The sequence below is a fragment of the Mastomys coucha genome, unplaced genomic scaffold (genome assembly GCF_008632895.1).
Source record: "Mastomys coucha isolate ucsf_1 unplaced genomic scaffold, UCSF_Mcou_1 pScaffold16, whole genome shotgun sequence".
Lineage (NCBI taxonomy): Eukaryota > Metazoa > Chordata > Mammalia > Rodentia > Muridae > Mastomys > Mastomys coucha.
Window position 1 is genome coordinate 39120704 of NW_022196898.1, and position 13694 is coordinate 39134397.

At 43.7% G+C, this 13694-nt stretch overlaps 1 protein-coding gene across 7 annotated transcripts in view; it reads left to right on the forward strand.

The window, feature by feature from the left end:
- Positions 1 to 13694, forward strand: part of Nup210l (nucleoporin 210 like) — a 107681-nt gene that overhangs the window by 79068 nt on the left and 14919 nt on the right. For 6 of the 7 annotated variants that reach the window (XM_031374590.1, XM_031374589.1, XM_031374591.1 and 3 more), the window contains 5 exons: positions 664 to 822; positions 1269 to 1360; positions 4492 to 4666; positions 5617 to 5792; positions 7831 to 8048. In XM_031374590.1, the coding sequence (XP_031230450.1) occupies positions 664 to 822; positions 1269 to 1360; positions 4492 to 4666; positions 5617 to 5792; positions 7831 to 8048 (820 nt within the window). The remainder of the gene's footprint in view (positions 1 to 663; positions 823 to 1268; positions 1361 to 4491; positions 4667 to 5616; positions 5793 to 7830; positions 8049 to 13694) is intronic. The other variant, XM_031374592.1, reaches the window with a different exon arrangement.

Here is a 13694-nt window from a genome sequence, read left to right on the forward strand (position 1 = left end):
CAGAAATCCGCCTGCCTCTGCCTCCCAAGTGCTAGGATTAAAGGCGTGCGCCACCACCGCCCGGCTCCGGCAATATATTTTTAAAAACCCATACACATAATAGTTTTTAAAATATCAAAAACAAAAAAGATTTGTCTTACTTTTTTTAGTGAGAATAAGTAAGAAAAAAAGAGAAAGATCCTATTTCAAAAATGAGAGGGAGAAGAGAAGAAGGAGAAAGAGGAAAGGGGGAGAAGGGAAATTATGAAAGGGGAGAGAAGAAAGAGAAAAGGAAAGAGGAAGGCAGAGAGGCCAGGAAGAGAGAGAATAACAGGCATGCTGTACCATACAACTCCAGCTCTCAACTCAGGACGTATCTGGAAATGACCTTGGACATTTTTTTGAGATTACTATTATGTAGCTCTGACTGCCCTGGAACCCCCTGAAATCCACCTATGACTGTCTCTGAGCAATAGGGTTAAAGGCCTGCACCACCACCGCGGGGCTTACCTTGAACTCTTGATCCTCCTACCTGTGCCCCTTGAGCACACTCTGAAAGGCCTGCTGAGTGCTCCTCTTGGTGTGCTTGGGATGGAGCCCAGGCCTCCCTGTACGAGAAACAAGCACAGAGCCTCCAGCCCAGCCACAGTGGATGCTTTCTCACCCCCTCTCTTTACTGTCTAGGTATTTCTACAGCTTCCAGCTGAGAACAACTTTGCCATGGTTGTCCACACAAAAGCAGCTGGCAGGACCACGATCAAGGTCACCGTCCACAGTAAGAACAGCTCCTTTGGGCAGTTTGAGGGGGATCTGCTGGAGCTGTCTGATGAGATTCAGATCCTGGTAAGCACCCACCTAAATCTTGTTTCTATAAATGAGGAAGCATGGGTTGCTAGGCACCGCTCTGGCCTGTATCTCTGACTGAGCTCTTACGCACATTATTCACTACATTCTAGAAGAAAAACTGAGTGCTTGCTTCCAAAGCCTGATAGCCTGAGTTTGATTCCTTAAACCCACAAGGAAAAAGGCAGATACAGTGGTGCACATCTGTAATCCTAGGACCCTACAAGAGATGAGAGGAGAAGACAGAATCACTCAGATGCTCTGGGCCAGCACCTGGAGTGGCACGGCAGCAATAAGAGAAATCCTGCTTCAATGGGGTTGGAGTTGTCCTCGGACCTCCACACAACACACAGTCCCCACTGGATTGCCAGAGACCCACCATATATAAATAGATATCGTAACTTGTCCTTTCCTGAAATAAGGGTAAAATTATTTTCTCCCATTAGGTATTTGAAAAACTCCAACTTTTCTATGCAGACTGCCAACCTGAGCAGATTCTGATGCCTATGAATTCTCAGCTCAAGCTGCACACCAACAGGTAAGGAAGAGAGAGGAGAGCGGGTTCTGACATGAAGAAACTTCAGTACACTGTTGCACACAGCTGGCTGGAGAGGTGGCTCAGCAGGTAAAATCTGAACACTGTCCAGCAAGCCACTGGAGCAGACTACAAAATTATCCTCTGACCTTCTCCCATTTCTTTCTCCCTCCTTCCCTCCTCCCCTCCTTCCTTCCTTCCTTCCCTCCCTCCCTCTTTCCCTCTCTCTCTCCTTCCCTCTCCTTCTCTCTCACTCTCTCTTTTCTCTCTCTCTCTGTTTCTCTCCCTCCCTCCCTCCCTCCTTCCCTCTCTCTCTGATAAATAAAGTTTAGGGCTGGCAAGTGCTTAGGGCACAGGTCTGATAACCCAACTTTGACCTCAGAACCAAAGAGCAAGATGTGAGCCATCGGGTGTGGAGTACGAAGCGCAGCAGCAGAACCAGCATGTGCACACTATATACACACACACTAAGACTAATTTAAAACACAAACAAACAAAAAAAACAGCTTGTGCACACTACATACACACACACTAAGACTAATTTAAAAAACAAAAACAAAACAAAACAAAACAAAAAAAAACAAAACATTTTTTAGGGCCAGGTGGTGAGCATGTGGGAGGCAGAGGCAAGCAAATCTGTATGAGTTCAAGGCCAGCCTGGTCTACAGAGGGACTTCCAGGACAGACAAGGCTACACAGAGAAACCCTGTCTCAAAGAAAAAAAATTTGATGTTTTTAATTGAAATTGGAAAGAGCTACCATCTACTCTTAAGTGATTTTTCTAATCTGAATAATGTTTTAGAGATGAATTAATTTATAAACCATAAAAATAATCCAAAGGTGTGTGAGTGTGTGGGTACATATAAGAGTGTATGTTTATGACTATTGTGTATGTATGAATATAAGAATATATGTGTAAGAATGCATGTATGTGTGTATGTGAGTGTAAATATAAGATTATATGTGTGTATAAGTATGTGTGTGAATGTGTAAGAATGTGTATTGTGAGTAGGTGTGTATGTATGAGTATATAAGAGTGTATGTGTGTATGAATATGTGTGAGTGTGTATGTGTAAGAGTATATGTGTGTAAGAATGTGTGTATGAATGAGTGTATATGTGAGTATGGAAGTGTGTATGAATGAGTGTGTGTATAAGTGTGTACGTGAGAGTATGTGTGTATGAATTGAGTGAGTATGCATGTGTGTGCTGGTATGTGTGTGTGTGTCCAGGCACATGCCATAGTGAGCATGTGGAGGACAGTGCTCATCTTCAGCAATCAATATTCTCCTTCCCTGATGGGATCCTAGGATCAAAATCAAGTTGGGCTTTTGTGTCAAACACTTTTTTTTTTTTAAACCAAGTTGATATTTCACTAGCCCCAAATAACCTCCATTTTGCATTTTGAGACAGGGACTTATAGTGTCCAAGCTGGCCTCAACTCCTTATGTGACTGAGGGTGGCCATGGATTCCTGATGTTCCTGCTTCTGCCTCCTCAGTGCTAGGAGCACAGGTGTGTGCCACCATGCCTGACTTCCCATGAGTGTTTGGGACAGGGTCTTGACATCTTGCTCCTGCTACCCAGCTCCCCAAGTGTAGCTATGTAGCTACAGCTGTGTGCCATCATGCCCCATTATTTATTTATTTATTTATTTATTTTTAAGGAATTTTTATTTGTTTTATTTACATGAATACACAGTCACTGTCTTCAGACACACCAGAAGAGGGCATCGAATCCCCATTATAGATGGTTGTGAGCCACCATGTGGTTGCTGGGAATTGAACTCAGGACCTCTGGAAGAGCAGTCAGTGTTCTTAACCACTGAGCCATCTCTCCAGCCCCTACCCCTTTTATTTTTACTCTTTGACTGTTGTGAATGGTGATGCTGTGTACATCATTCATGAATGAGTATTTGTTTGGGTATCTGCTTTCGATTATTTTGTCCAAATAATTTTTTATACAGGGGGCTTAAGGTAGCCTGGGGGTGGAGCGGGGGATAGCCAAAGCTGGGTGATGGCTCACACCACTAAGTGTCAGCACTCGAGAGGTGGAGGGAGAATCAGGTGTCAAATTAGCCTCTAGCTATGTAGTGAGCCTGCCTGAGTTACATGAGACCTTGCCTTAAAACACAGTTAGGTTTTAAATAGTCTGTGGGTCTGGTTACTTTTGGTGTGTGATTTTTTTTTTTCTTTTTAGTTTGTAACTTTTGTGGGGGAGGACTTTTTTTTTTTTTTTTTTTTTTTTTTTTTTTTTTTTTTTTTTTTTTTTTTTTTTTTGTAGGAGGGTATAGGGTCTCTCTTTGTATCCTGGAGCTTGCTGTGTAGACCAGGCAGACCTTAAATTCAGAGATCCACTTGCCTCTGCCTTCCAAATGTTAGAATTAAAGGCCACCATGTCCTATTTGAGGTTCTCATTTTCCTTTTTTCTTTTTTTTAAGATTTATTTATTTTATGTATATGAGTACACTGTAGCTGTCTTCAGACACACCAGAAGAGGGCACCAGATCCCATTACAGATGGTTGTGAACCACCATGTGGTTGCTGGGAACTGAACGCAGTACCTCTGGAGGAGCAGTCAGTTCTCTTAACCACAGAGCCATCTCTCCAGCCTGGTTTTCATTTTCTTTTTTTTTTTTTTTTTTTTTTTTTTTTTTTTTTTTTTGGTTTTTTGAGACAGGGTTTCTCTCTATAGCCCTGGCTGTCCTGGAACTCACTTTGTAGACCAGGCTGGCCTCGAACTCAGAGATCCACCTGCCTCTGCCTCCCAAGTGCTGGGATTAAAGGCGTGTGCCACCACCGCCCGGCTGGTTTTCATTTTCTTAATTATTTGTTTTTCTTTTATTTTTACATGCATGTGTGTGTTGTTGTATGAGCTGATGTGCTCTCTGTGTGCTGCTTATTTTTTAAGTTTCTAGTTTTCTGAGATGGGGTTTTCCCATATAGGGCCACTCTAGCCTAGAGTTCCCTCTATGGCCTGGGATCCTTTCATAAGCATGGCACTCCTCTTGCCTCAGCCGTCAGTGCAGAAGTAAAGGTGAGCCAGCACACTCATCTTTGTCTTGTCAGTCTTCACCTGCTTCCCTCCAATCAGCCAGGGTTCCTAAGAGTGCCTAGTTGCTCTGTTTATCTCCTAGAGAAGGCACAGCCTTTGTGAGTTCCCGTGTTCTCAAGTGTTTTCCTAATTCCTCTGTCATTGAAGAAGATGGTGAAGGCCTCCTGAGATCTGGATCCATTGCGGGTACTGCGGTAGTGGAAGTCACTTCTATAGAACCTTTTGGAGTCAATCAAACAACCATAACTGGAGTCCAGGCGAGTCAGAGACTAAATCAATAAAATAATGGGGTATAGCTTAGCACTAGAGTCCTTGCCTAGCATGCAGAGGCTTGGGGTCTGATCCCAGCACCTCTAAAACTAAGTAGATGGAATGCCATGGCCTGGGAGGAATGTCATCTCCTGGGAATTAAGAGCTTCCCTGGAAGACAAATGAGCATGTCAGAGCAAATACTGATGTGGCTTCAAAGCATCATATTAAATCAGAGTTTCACGCCCTGGATGGAAGGGATTAGCCTACAGCTTTGCAGAGACAACAGTGCTTCTGTTAGAAGCTGGACTTGAAGCTGGGCTTGGTGGTGCGTGACTTTAACCCTAGCACTCAGCAAGCTGAGGTACAAGAATTGTTACATAGTCAAGGCCAGCATGGGCTACAGAGTGAGACTGTATCTCAAAAATTAAATAAATGTCCGACTTCTCTATAGCATTAAATTTTTTGGAGTGAGAAGAGGCCCCAGAAAGCTCCTTGTCTCCCTGGCTCAGATCAATGTAGAAAAGTCCCAGGGGCATGCTAACCTAACACCAGCCTTGGGTATTAGACATGCGCTGTACTCCAGCCCACATGGAGGTGGCTCAGTGGTTAGCAGCACTCATGCAAGCCTGAGTTCAGATCCCCAGAACCCATAGAAGAGCCAGAAGCAATAGTGTAAACATCTGTCATCCCAGCAAGCCTTCAAGAAGTGGGAGGCAAAGACCAGAGAAACTCCAGAAACTCAAAGGTCTGCTAGCCTGGCTTAAACAGCAATCAGGGGCCCTGGTCAAGATAGGAAGACAGGGACCAACACTAGACAGTTGTCCTCTGACCTCCACACACATGCCACACACACACACACTCTCAAGGCTCTGTGGCCTTGGTTATAGATTCTAGATTGTGATAGCATCTCTTCGCCAGTGGCATTCTCTGTACGAGTGGGTTTTGTCTCCCACAGGTAGCACCAGTGACTTACCTTCGATTGAGCAGCTACCCCAAGCTATACACAGCACAAGGAAGGACCCTGTCAGCCTTTCCTTTGGGCATGTCTCTCACCTTTATTGTTGAGTTTTATAATAACATTGGAGAAAAATTCCACACCCACAATACTCGGCTTTATATGGCTCTGAACAGGTATGGAGGTCAAGGGGGCATGGTTGGCACCTCAGTAGAAACCTTACAAGTTAACTCAGTGTTCTGTGGCAGTTTCAGCAGATTCCTCATACACCTCTTACACTCTGAACTTGGAATCTGACCTCGGTTTCTTTTCTCAGAATGAAAATAATGAGCCACATGTGGTAATACAGGCGTGGGATCCCTGGAATAAGGAATGTGAAGTAGAGAATCTCTGTTCAAAGCAAGCAAGAGCAAGCATGGACTCCATGTACAGCAATGAGTTCCAGTCCAATGTGGGCTACAGAGTATAATCCTGTTCTAAGGTGCCGGAGGCTGAGAGATGACTAGAAGTAAAGCTTAGAGGTAGAACACTCCTAACACATGCAAAGCAGTGGTTTGTTCTCAGCAACACACACACACACATACAGCCCAGAACCAGTTAAAGAGTATTGTCAGCTGGGCATGATGCCTGTAATCATAGTACTTAGAAGGATGACACAGGAGGATTGCCATGAGATAAGGAAGTTCAAGTTGGCTAGAGAGATGGCTCAGCAGTTCAGAGTGCTTACAGCACTGTCAGAGAACTGAGTTCAGTTCCCTAGAATCCACATCGGGAAAGTCACAACCACATGTAAGTCCAGTTCCAAGGGATCCAATGCTCTCTTCAGCCTTTGCGGCTACACACACACACACACACACACAAATACAATGGTATTTTTGAGAGAATATTGTCAGCCAGGCATGGTGATGCATGCCTTTGATTCCAGCACTCAGGAGGCAGACAGGCCAGCTTGGTCGATAGCAAGGCCAGTGCTTCCTAGGGCTCTATAGTGAGACCCTGTTTCAAAAACAAAAGAGTACTGTTAATTAAGAAAGTTTCGAGTAGGTCTTGAATCTTCAAGTGTTAATTTACAAAATGTAGACAAGGAGCTACCTATTATTATCAGAGAGCCTCTCAGCACGTTCCTTCTTTGGAAGCCCTCACACCCAGGAATTGTTTCTTTTTGTCCCTAATAAATCTTTCATTTAAAATAAAATAGATAGCTTGACTCAAGCCAGATGTTATGACACTCCCATAATTCCAGCATAGTTCTTGAGAGATGGAGGCAGGAGGATCAGTAATTCTGTGATATCCTCAACTACCTAGGGGTTTGAGGCTAGCCTATACTATATGAAACTGTCTCAAAACAACACAAAAATGTTTTATTGTGACAAGATGTGGTGCCGAAAACCTTTAATCCCAGCATTCAGGAGGCAGAAGCAGGTAGATCTCTGTAAACCCGAGGCCAGCCTGGCTTGGATAGCAAGGTCCAGGGCAGCTGGGGCTACATAGTGAGACCCCATCTTTAATCCCAACACTTAGGCAGTCCATACCCATAATCCTAGTGTTTTGGAGGTGGAAGCAGGAGGATCACAAATTTGTGGTCATCCTAAGTTATATACAGGATCAAGAAAAGCCTGGTTTTACATGAGACCCTCTCTCAAGGAGGTGGCTCAGCAAGGCACTGGCTGCCAAGCCCGATGACCTAAGTTCAATTTCCAGGTCCCAGATAGTGAAAGGACAGAACTCATACCCTAAAAATTGTCCTCTGACTACAACACATGTGCCCATCACACACAGAGAGACAATTAATAAAAACTTGGAGCCGGGCGGTGGTGGCACACACCTTTAATCCCAGAATTTGGCAGGTGGATTTCTGAGTTCAAGGCCAGCCTGGTCTACAGAGTGAGTTCCAGGACAGCCAAGGCTACACAGAGAAACCCTGTCTCAAGAAAAAAAAAAAAAACAAGAAAAACAAAACAAAAAAAACTTTGAAACAAACTAACTCAAGGTAGGTTCTCTCCCCTCAATCTTTTCTTATGTAGTATCTCTCTATAGGAATTGTTTGTCTCTTTGGGACAGGATCTTGCTTTGTAGCTCTGGCTAGTCTGGTATTCACTGTATATACCAAACTGCTTTCTGCTGGCCTTCTGCATGCTGGCCAAGCATCCCGTCACTGAGTCGCATGCTCAGTTGCTCTTTTCAGACACTCCTGCTTTTCATGTCCGCTTTCAGAGATGACTTGCTGCTTATCGGACCAGGAACCAGAAACTATACATATATGGCCCAGGCTGTGAATAAAGGGGTGACAGTTGTGGGCCTTTGGGACCAAAGACATCCTGGCATGGCAGATTACATCCCTGTTGCTGTAGAGCATGCCATTGAGCCGGACACCAAGCTTATCTTTGTTGGAGATGTCATCTGCTTCAGCACTCAGCTTGTCAATCAGCATGGTGGGTATATGTCTCCTTAACCACAAGCAGAAGACAGTTCTGTTAGGTGGGGTGATGCAACCTTTAGTCCCAGTACTAGGGAAACAGAGGAAGGTGGATCTCTGTGAGTTTGAGGCCAGTCTGATCTATATAACCAGTTCCAGATTAGCTAGGGCTATATAATGAGACCCTGTCCCTCCAGCACCTCAAAAAGTATTTATTTATTTTGTTTCTTATGATATTTTATTTACTTGTGTGTGGGAACAAGAACAACTTGGGAAGGTAAGTAACTGCTAGGTTAAAGTTAATAAAAGTACCAGGCATGGTGGCATACACCAAGGTCAGCAGGGTCTGGTAGCTAGGTGTGAAGCAGGAGGAAGAGGAATGGAACTCTCCCTGTTGAGGTATTTTGATATTCCTAGGCTAATTCTCTGACTCTGCTGAAGGCAATGACCAGGAGGTTTCAATCTAGCATTTCCTGCTAATTCTCTGGGTCTAGCCTGGGGCAGGCAGTGAGGAGTTCCAACCTCACACTTTTAGCTAATGTCCTTGAGTGAGGGAAACCTTTCATTACTTCTCTAGTATGTAAAACATTTCTAACTATTGTAAACTATCTATTGCCCTAAGGGATGTACTCAACCTCTGTTGCTAGAGAAATTGCAAGCTATGGACAGCTTGGTATTGAACTAGGATAATTGGAAATTTTGTGTCAGCCAGGAGACAATGCCCAATCTTAACCATTTACAAATCATTTCTTGGGGTACCTTTATGCCTAATTATGAGGCTGCGTTGACAATTGGAAAGACTAATCTGGAACACGTCTGAGTTAGGGGATACCACCGACTGTCTGAAATCCAGGAGGCACAGATCTCCTTTTGGGGTCTTATAGCCTCTTATCCTTTATCGGGATTTTATCCCCGATATTTTGGATGTGACTGGAGTAGATGAGTGTGCGTAGCAGGTTTTTCCTTCCACTGAAGGCTCAGGGGATCCAATTCAGGTCATGAGGCTTGCACAGCAAGCACTTATATGATCCCAGCCAAACCATTTTCTAGCCCTAAACTATCTTGATCTGCAAAACATTTCTATTGGAAGGAAGTTCTATTAAGTTCAATAAAAATGATAGAAAATTACTCTTTGGGTTCAATCCCTAGCATTCAAAAATAAAAAGTAGCCGGGCGGTGGTGGCGCACGCCTTTAATCCCAGCACCTGGGAGGCAGAGGCAGGCGGATTTCTGAGTTCAAGGCCAGCCTGGTCTACAGAGTGAGTGCCAGGACAGCCAGGGCTACACGGAGAAACCCTGACTTGAAAATACCAATAAATAAATAAATAAATAAATAAATAAATAAATAAATAGTCAATTTCTCCTTGGCTAGGTAATGTTAATTCTTTGCCTTTACAGACAGTGTATCTGAAAGTGGTATGTATTACCATAAGTCATTGTAATAACCGGCGTGGGTAACCCCATTCTCAAAGAACCAAAAAGAGACCGCTGCAAAAGCATGAGGTTAATTCATTAATTGAAACTGGTACCAGGGTCATCTCTGTAATGGTGACCAGATAGAGAGACCAAGAGGAAACAAGGCTCTAAGCTTTTATACCATTTCAGAACAGTTTTACAACTTACAAAGTTACAATTTACAACATGGGTAGTTACACTTTATCTTGTTCATTGTTCTTTAGTTTCTATTGATCTTTCCTCCCAGTTAGGATAAGACACCTGTGACTCTCAGGAGGGGTGGGGGAGATCCTCTCTCCCTGGGAATGTCTCTTGGAAACTTGCATTCCTTGAGGATGGATGTTTGCTCAGTAAACTCTTCTAAAAACCCCCTTTGTCTTAAGGATAAGTGGACTTCCTTGCTGTCTGGTATCTTTATGGGGTATCTCTATTTGGCTCAATTTCTACATCATCTGCTGTGGAGCATACAGCCATCATTTGCATCAGAGCAGTGGGACTCCTAGGAGACCATTGCTAACGTTGCCTCATAGAAGCAAGGGCTAGAGGACATCATTGCATCATTGGAGCCTCACCCTTTGTACCTCACAGTTAGTTGTTTGTAATTCTGCCCTAATTGCATACAGTGTGGAAGGTCAACTGGAGGAGGGACCACATCTGTGCAGCTACAGGGAGTCATCATCTCATTAGTTTCCCAAGTAGGACTTTGATTTGTTTAGTCACTGGCTCCCTAAGAGAGAGCAAACAGTTATTTGTGACTTCCCAGGGAAGAATCCCTGTAGCCATCCATGTCTGACTGGCTGGATAGTGTAGCGCTTTGGCTTTGAAAAACACAAAAATATTACAGGAATATGTTTTCATTGTATCCCAATTATGGGATATGGGGCTGCTTCAGACTGTCCACAGCAGCTGACTGTGGTTTGCCTTGTGCTCTAGCAAGGGTGTGATTTTGCCAGTGGGAGATAGTTTCTGCAATTGTGTGATGCTTGGAATTCTGGGAACTTTTCAGAGGGTACATAAGTGCTAGAGGTAGAGGAAGGGTTGTTGGTTGATAGTTGATTGCTGTTGGCCATGGTTTGTTAAGTAGTTGTGCACAAAGAAGAAAGAAGAAATCAGGCATCCTGACAGTGAAGATCTAATGACAGGAAGTAGTCTAATGATAAGAGCCCCCTTTTCCCCTCTACCCTTTTTTCTCTATCTAGTGTTAGGGGGTTAAAAAAGTTGAAAAAGAGGTGGAGAGCGGTAGAAGAAAAAAGAACCCACAAAGTAGCAAAAGATAGCTATAGTCCCTTTTCTGGGAACTATGCAGAGTTAAGCATGACAACATTGGATCTGATTCTAACATGCACTACATGTCTTATACCAGTTACAGTGGTACCTTTAATCACCAAGGTCACATTATCCAGCCTTGGAGCTGACCTGCAATGACCAGTGGACAATCCTAGGCCTATGAACTAAGCTTGCTTCAAAGTCAGTAATAAAAATTATAATTCTAGGCCAGGCGGTGGTGGCACATGCCTTTAGTCCCAGCACTTGGGAGCCAGAGGCAGGCAGATTTCTGAGTTCGAGGCCAGCCTGGTCTACAGAGTGGGTTCCAGGACAGCCAGGGCTATACAGAGAAACCCTGTCTCAAAAAAAAAAAAAAATTGTAATTCTGGCCTGGAGAGATGGCTCAGTGGTTAAGAGCACTGACTGCTCTTCTGAAGGTTCTGAGTTCAAATCCCAGCAACTACATGGTAGCTCATAACCATCTATAATGAGATCTGACTCCCTCTTCTTGAGTGTCTGAAGACAATTACAGTATACTTTTATATAATAAATAAATAAATCTTTTTAAAAAATTGTAATTCCACAATTGGATGAGCAAATTTTATTTAACATTTATAGGTGGGGGTGGAGGTGTTATGATGCACATCTGAAGGCCAGAGGACAACTTTTGAAAATTAATTTTCTATTCTCTCCCACCATGTGGGTCCTGAAAATTAACTCAGGTCATCAGGCTTCATAGCAAGTTCCTTTCCCTGCTGAGCATCTTGCTGGCCCCAGAAGTAAGACTTTTTAGCTGGGTTTGTGCCGGAACCACCCTTCAGCTTTGCATTCTGGAATTCTGAAAGACAACTAAGTCCATACTACAAAGGATAAGAAAGTAGAAGGCCTACATGTCAGGATCAGAAATCCAGGGCTGGTGAGATGGCTCAGCGGGTAAGAGCACCTACAGCTCTTCTGAAGGTCCTAAGTTCAAATCCCAGCAACCACATGGTAGCTCACATCACCCGTAATGAGATCTGATGCCCTCTTCTGGTGGGTCTGAAGACAGTGTACTTATTTATAATAATAAATAAATCTGTGGGCTGGAGTGAGCAGGGTCTGCTGGAGTGAGAAGGGTTGACCAGAGCGAGCAGAGGTCCTAAAAAGCCAATTCCCTACATCCAGATGAAGGCTCACAACTATCTGTACAGCTACAGTGTGTACTCATATATACATAAAATAAATAAATCGTTAAAAAGGAAAAAAAAAGAAATTCAGTTAGTGTCAGATATCAAGATATCATATGCCTTTAATCCCAGGATTTGGGAGGCAGAGGTAGGCAGATCTTTGTGTGTTCAAGGCCAACCTGGTCTACATACCAAGTTTAGGATAGTTAAAGATACACAATGAGATCCTACCTCAAAAGAGAAATCCGGGGTGGAGAGATGGCTCAGCAGTTAAGAGCACCCAGGTTCGGTTTGAAGGGATTGATTCTTGCCAGCCTGAACAAAGCAAACATGACTCTGGCAGGCCTTTCCCTTCTCTCCCAGTCCTTCTGCCTTGATAAAAAAATGTTAAATTGTATTACTAAACCTAGCCGCCTAGGTCTTTATCCTTATTTGGCCATTGGCTCCTGAGGCTGACTACCAAGGTCCAGCTATAAAGTTATTGAAGTACAACAATCAAAAGCCCTCTTTAGTTAACCTAATTCACATGCCCAATTAAAATTAGACTTGTCATCCTAACAAGGTAACCCTTTTACCTTTATAAGCTGCCATTTATCTATGGGCCACATCTGTCTCCTCTCTATCCAGAGGCAGTCCTTTGTCCCCACCCAAAAAATATCCCTGCCCCTCTTCCTTTTCCCTCTCCCCCTCTCTTTCTATTCCCTGCCCTCTGTCTCTCTAGGACAAATATGTGTCGCCTTTGTTCTGAGAACTTACTTGGTCTTGAGGTGTCTTGAGCCAACAAGAGAGGTTCCCAACACCCACATGGTGGCTCACAATCATTCATAACTGGGATTCCAGGGAATCTATCACCATCTGCTGTTGATTTTTTTGTTTTGTTTTGTGTTTTGGTTTGGTTTTTCTTTTGGGGAGGGTGTTGTTTTGTTTGACAATGGTTCTTTGTGTATCCCTAGCTCTCCTAGAACTCTCTCTGTGAACTGGCTGGCTTCGAACTCCGAGAGCAACCTGCTTCCTGAGTGCTAGAATTTGGGATTAAAGGCATATACCAGCCGGGCAGTGGTGGCACATGCCTTTAATCCCAGCACTTGGGAGGCAGAGGCAGGTGGAGTTCTGAGTTCCAGGCCAGTCTGGTCTACAGAGTGAGTTCCAGGACAGCCAGGGCTATGCAGAGAAACCCTGTCTCAAAAAACAAAAATAAATAAATAAAATAAAGGCATATACCACCACACCCAAAAATGCCATCTTCTGATCTCTGAGGGTACCAGCCATGTGTGGTACACAGACATACATGCAGGTAGTACATATACATACTCACACATAACAAATTTTTAAAAATGTAAAAGCTGGACATGATAACATATGCCTTTAATCCCAGCGCTCAAGAGGCCAAGGCAGGCAGATCACTGAGTTCAAGGCTAACCTAGTCTAAAGACTAAATTCAAGGACAGCCAAGGCTATACAGAGAAACCCTGTCTCAAAAATAAACCAACTAACAAATAAGCAAGCAAGAACAACAACAAAACACAAAAGGTTTGGAATATAACTTAATCTTTGGCATTCTTTTGCCACTGTGCAATTTAAATCAAATTAAACCAATCCTGTCTCCTGTTGGGGGGGTGAGGGGGTGATGGGGGTGGGGGGACGCACACCTTTGATCCTGGCACTTGGGAGGCAGAGGCAGGCAGATTTCTGAGTTGAGGCCAGCCTGTCTACAAAGTAAGCTCCAGGACAGCCAGGGCTACACAGAGAAACCCTGTCTTGAAAAACAAAAAAAA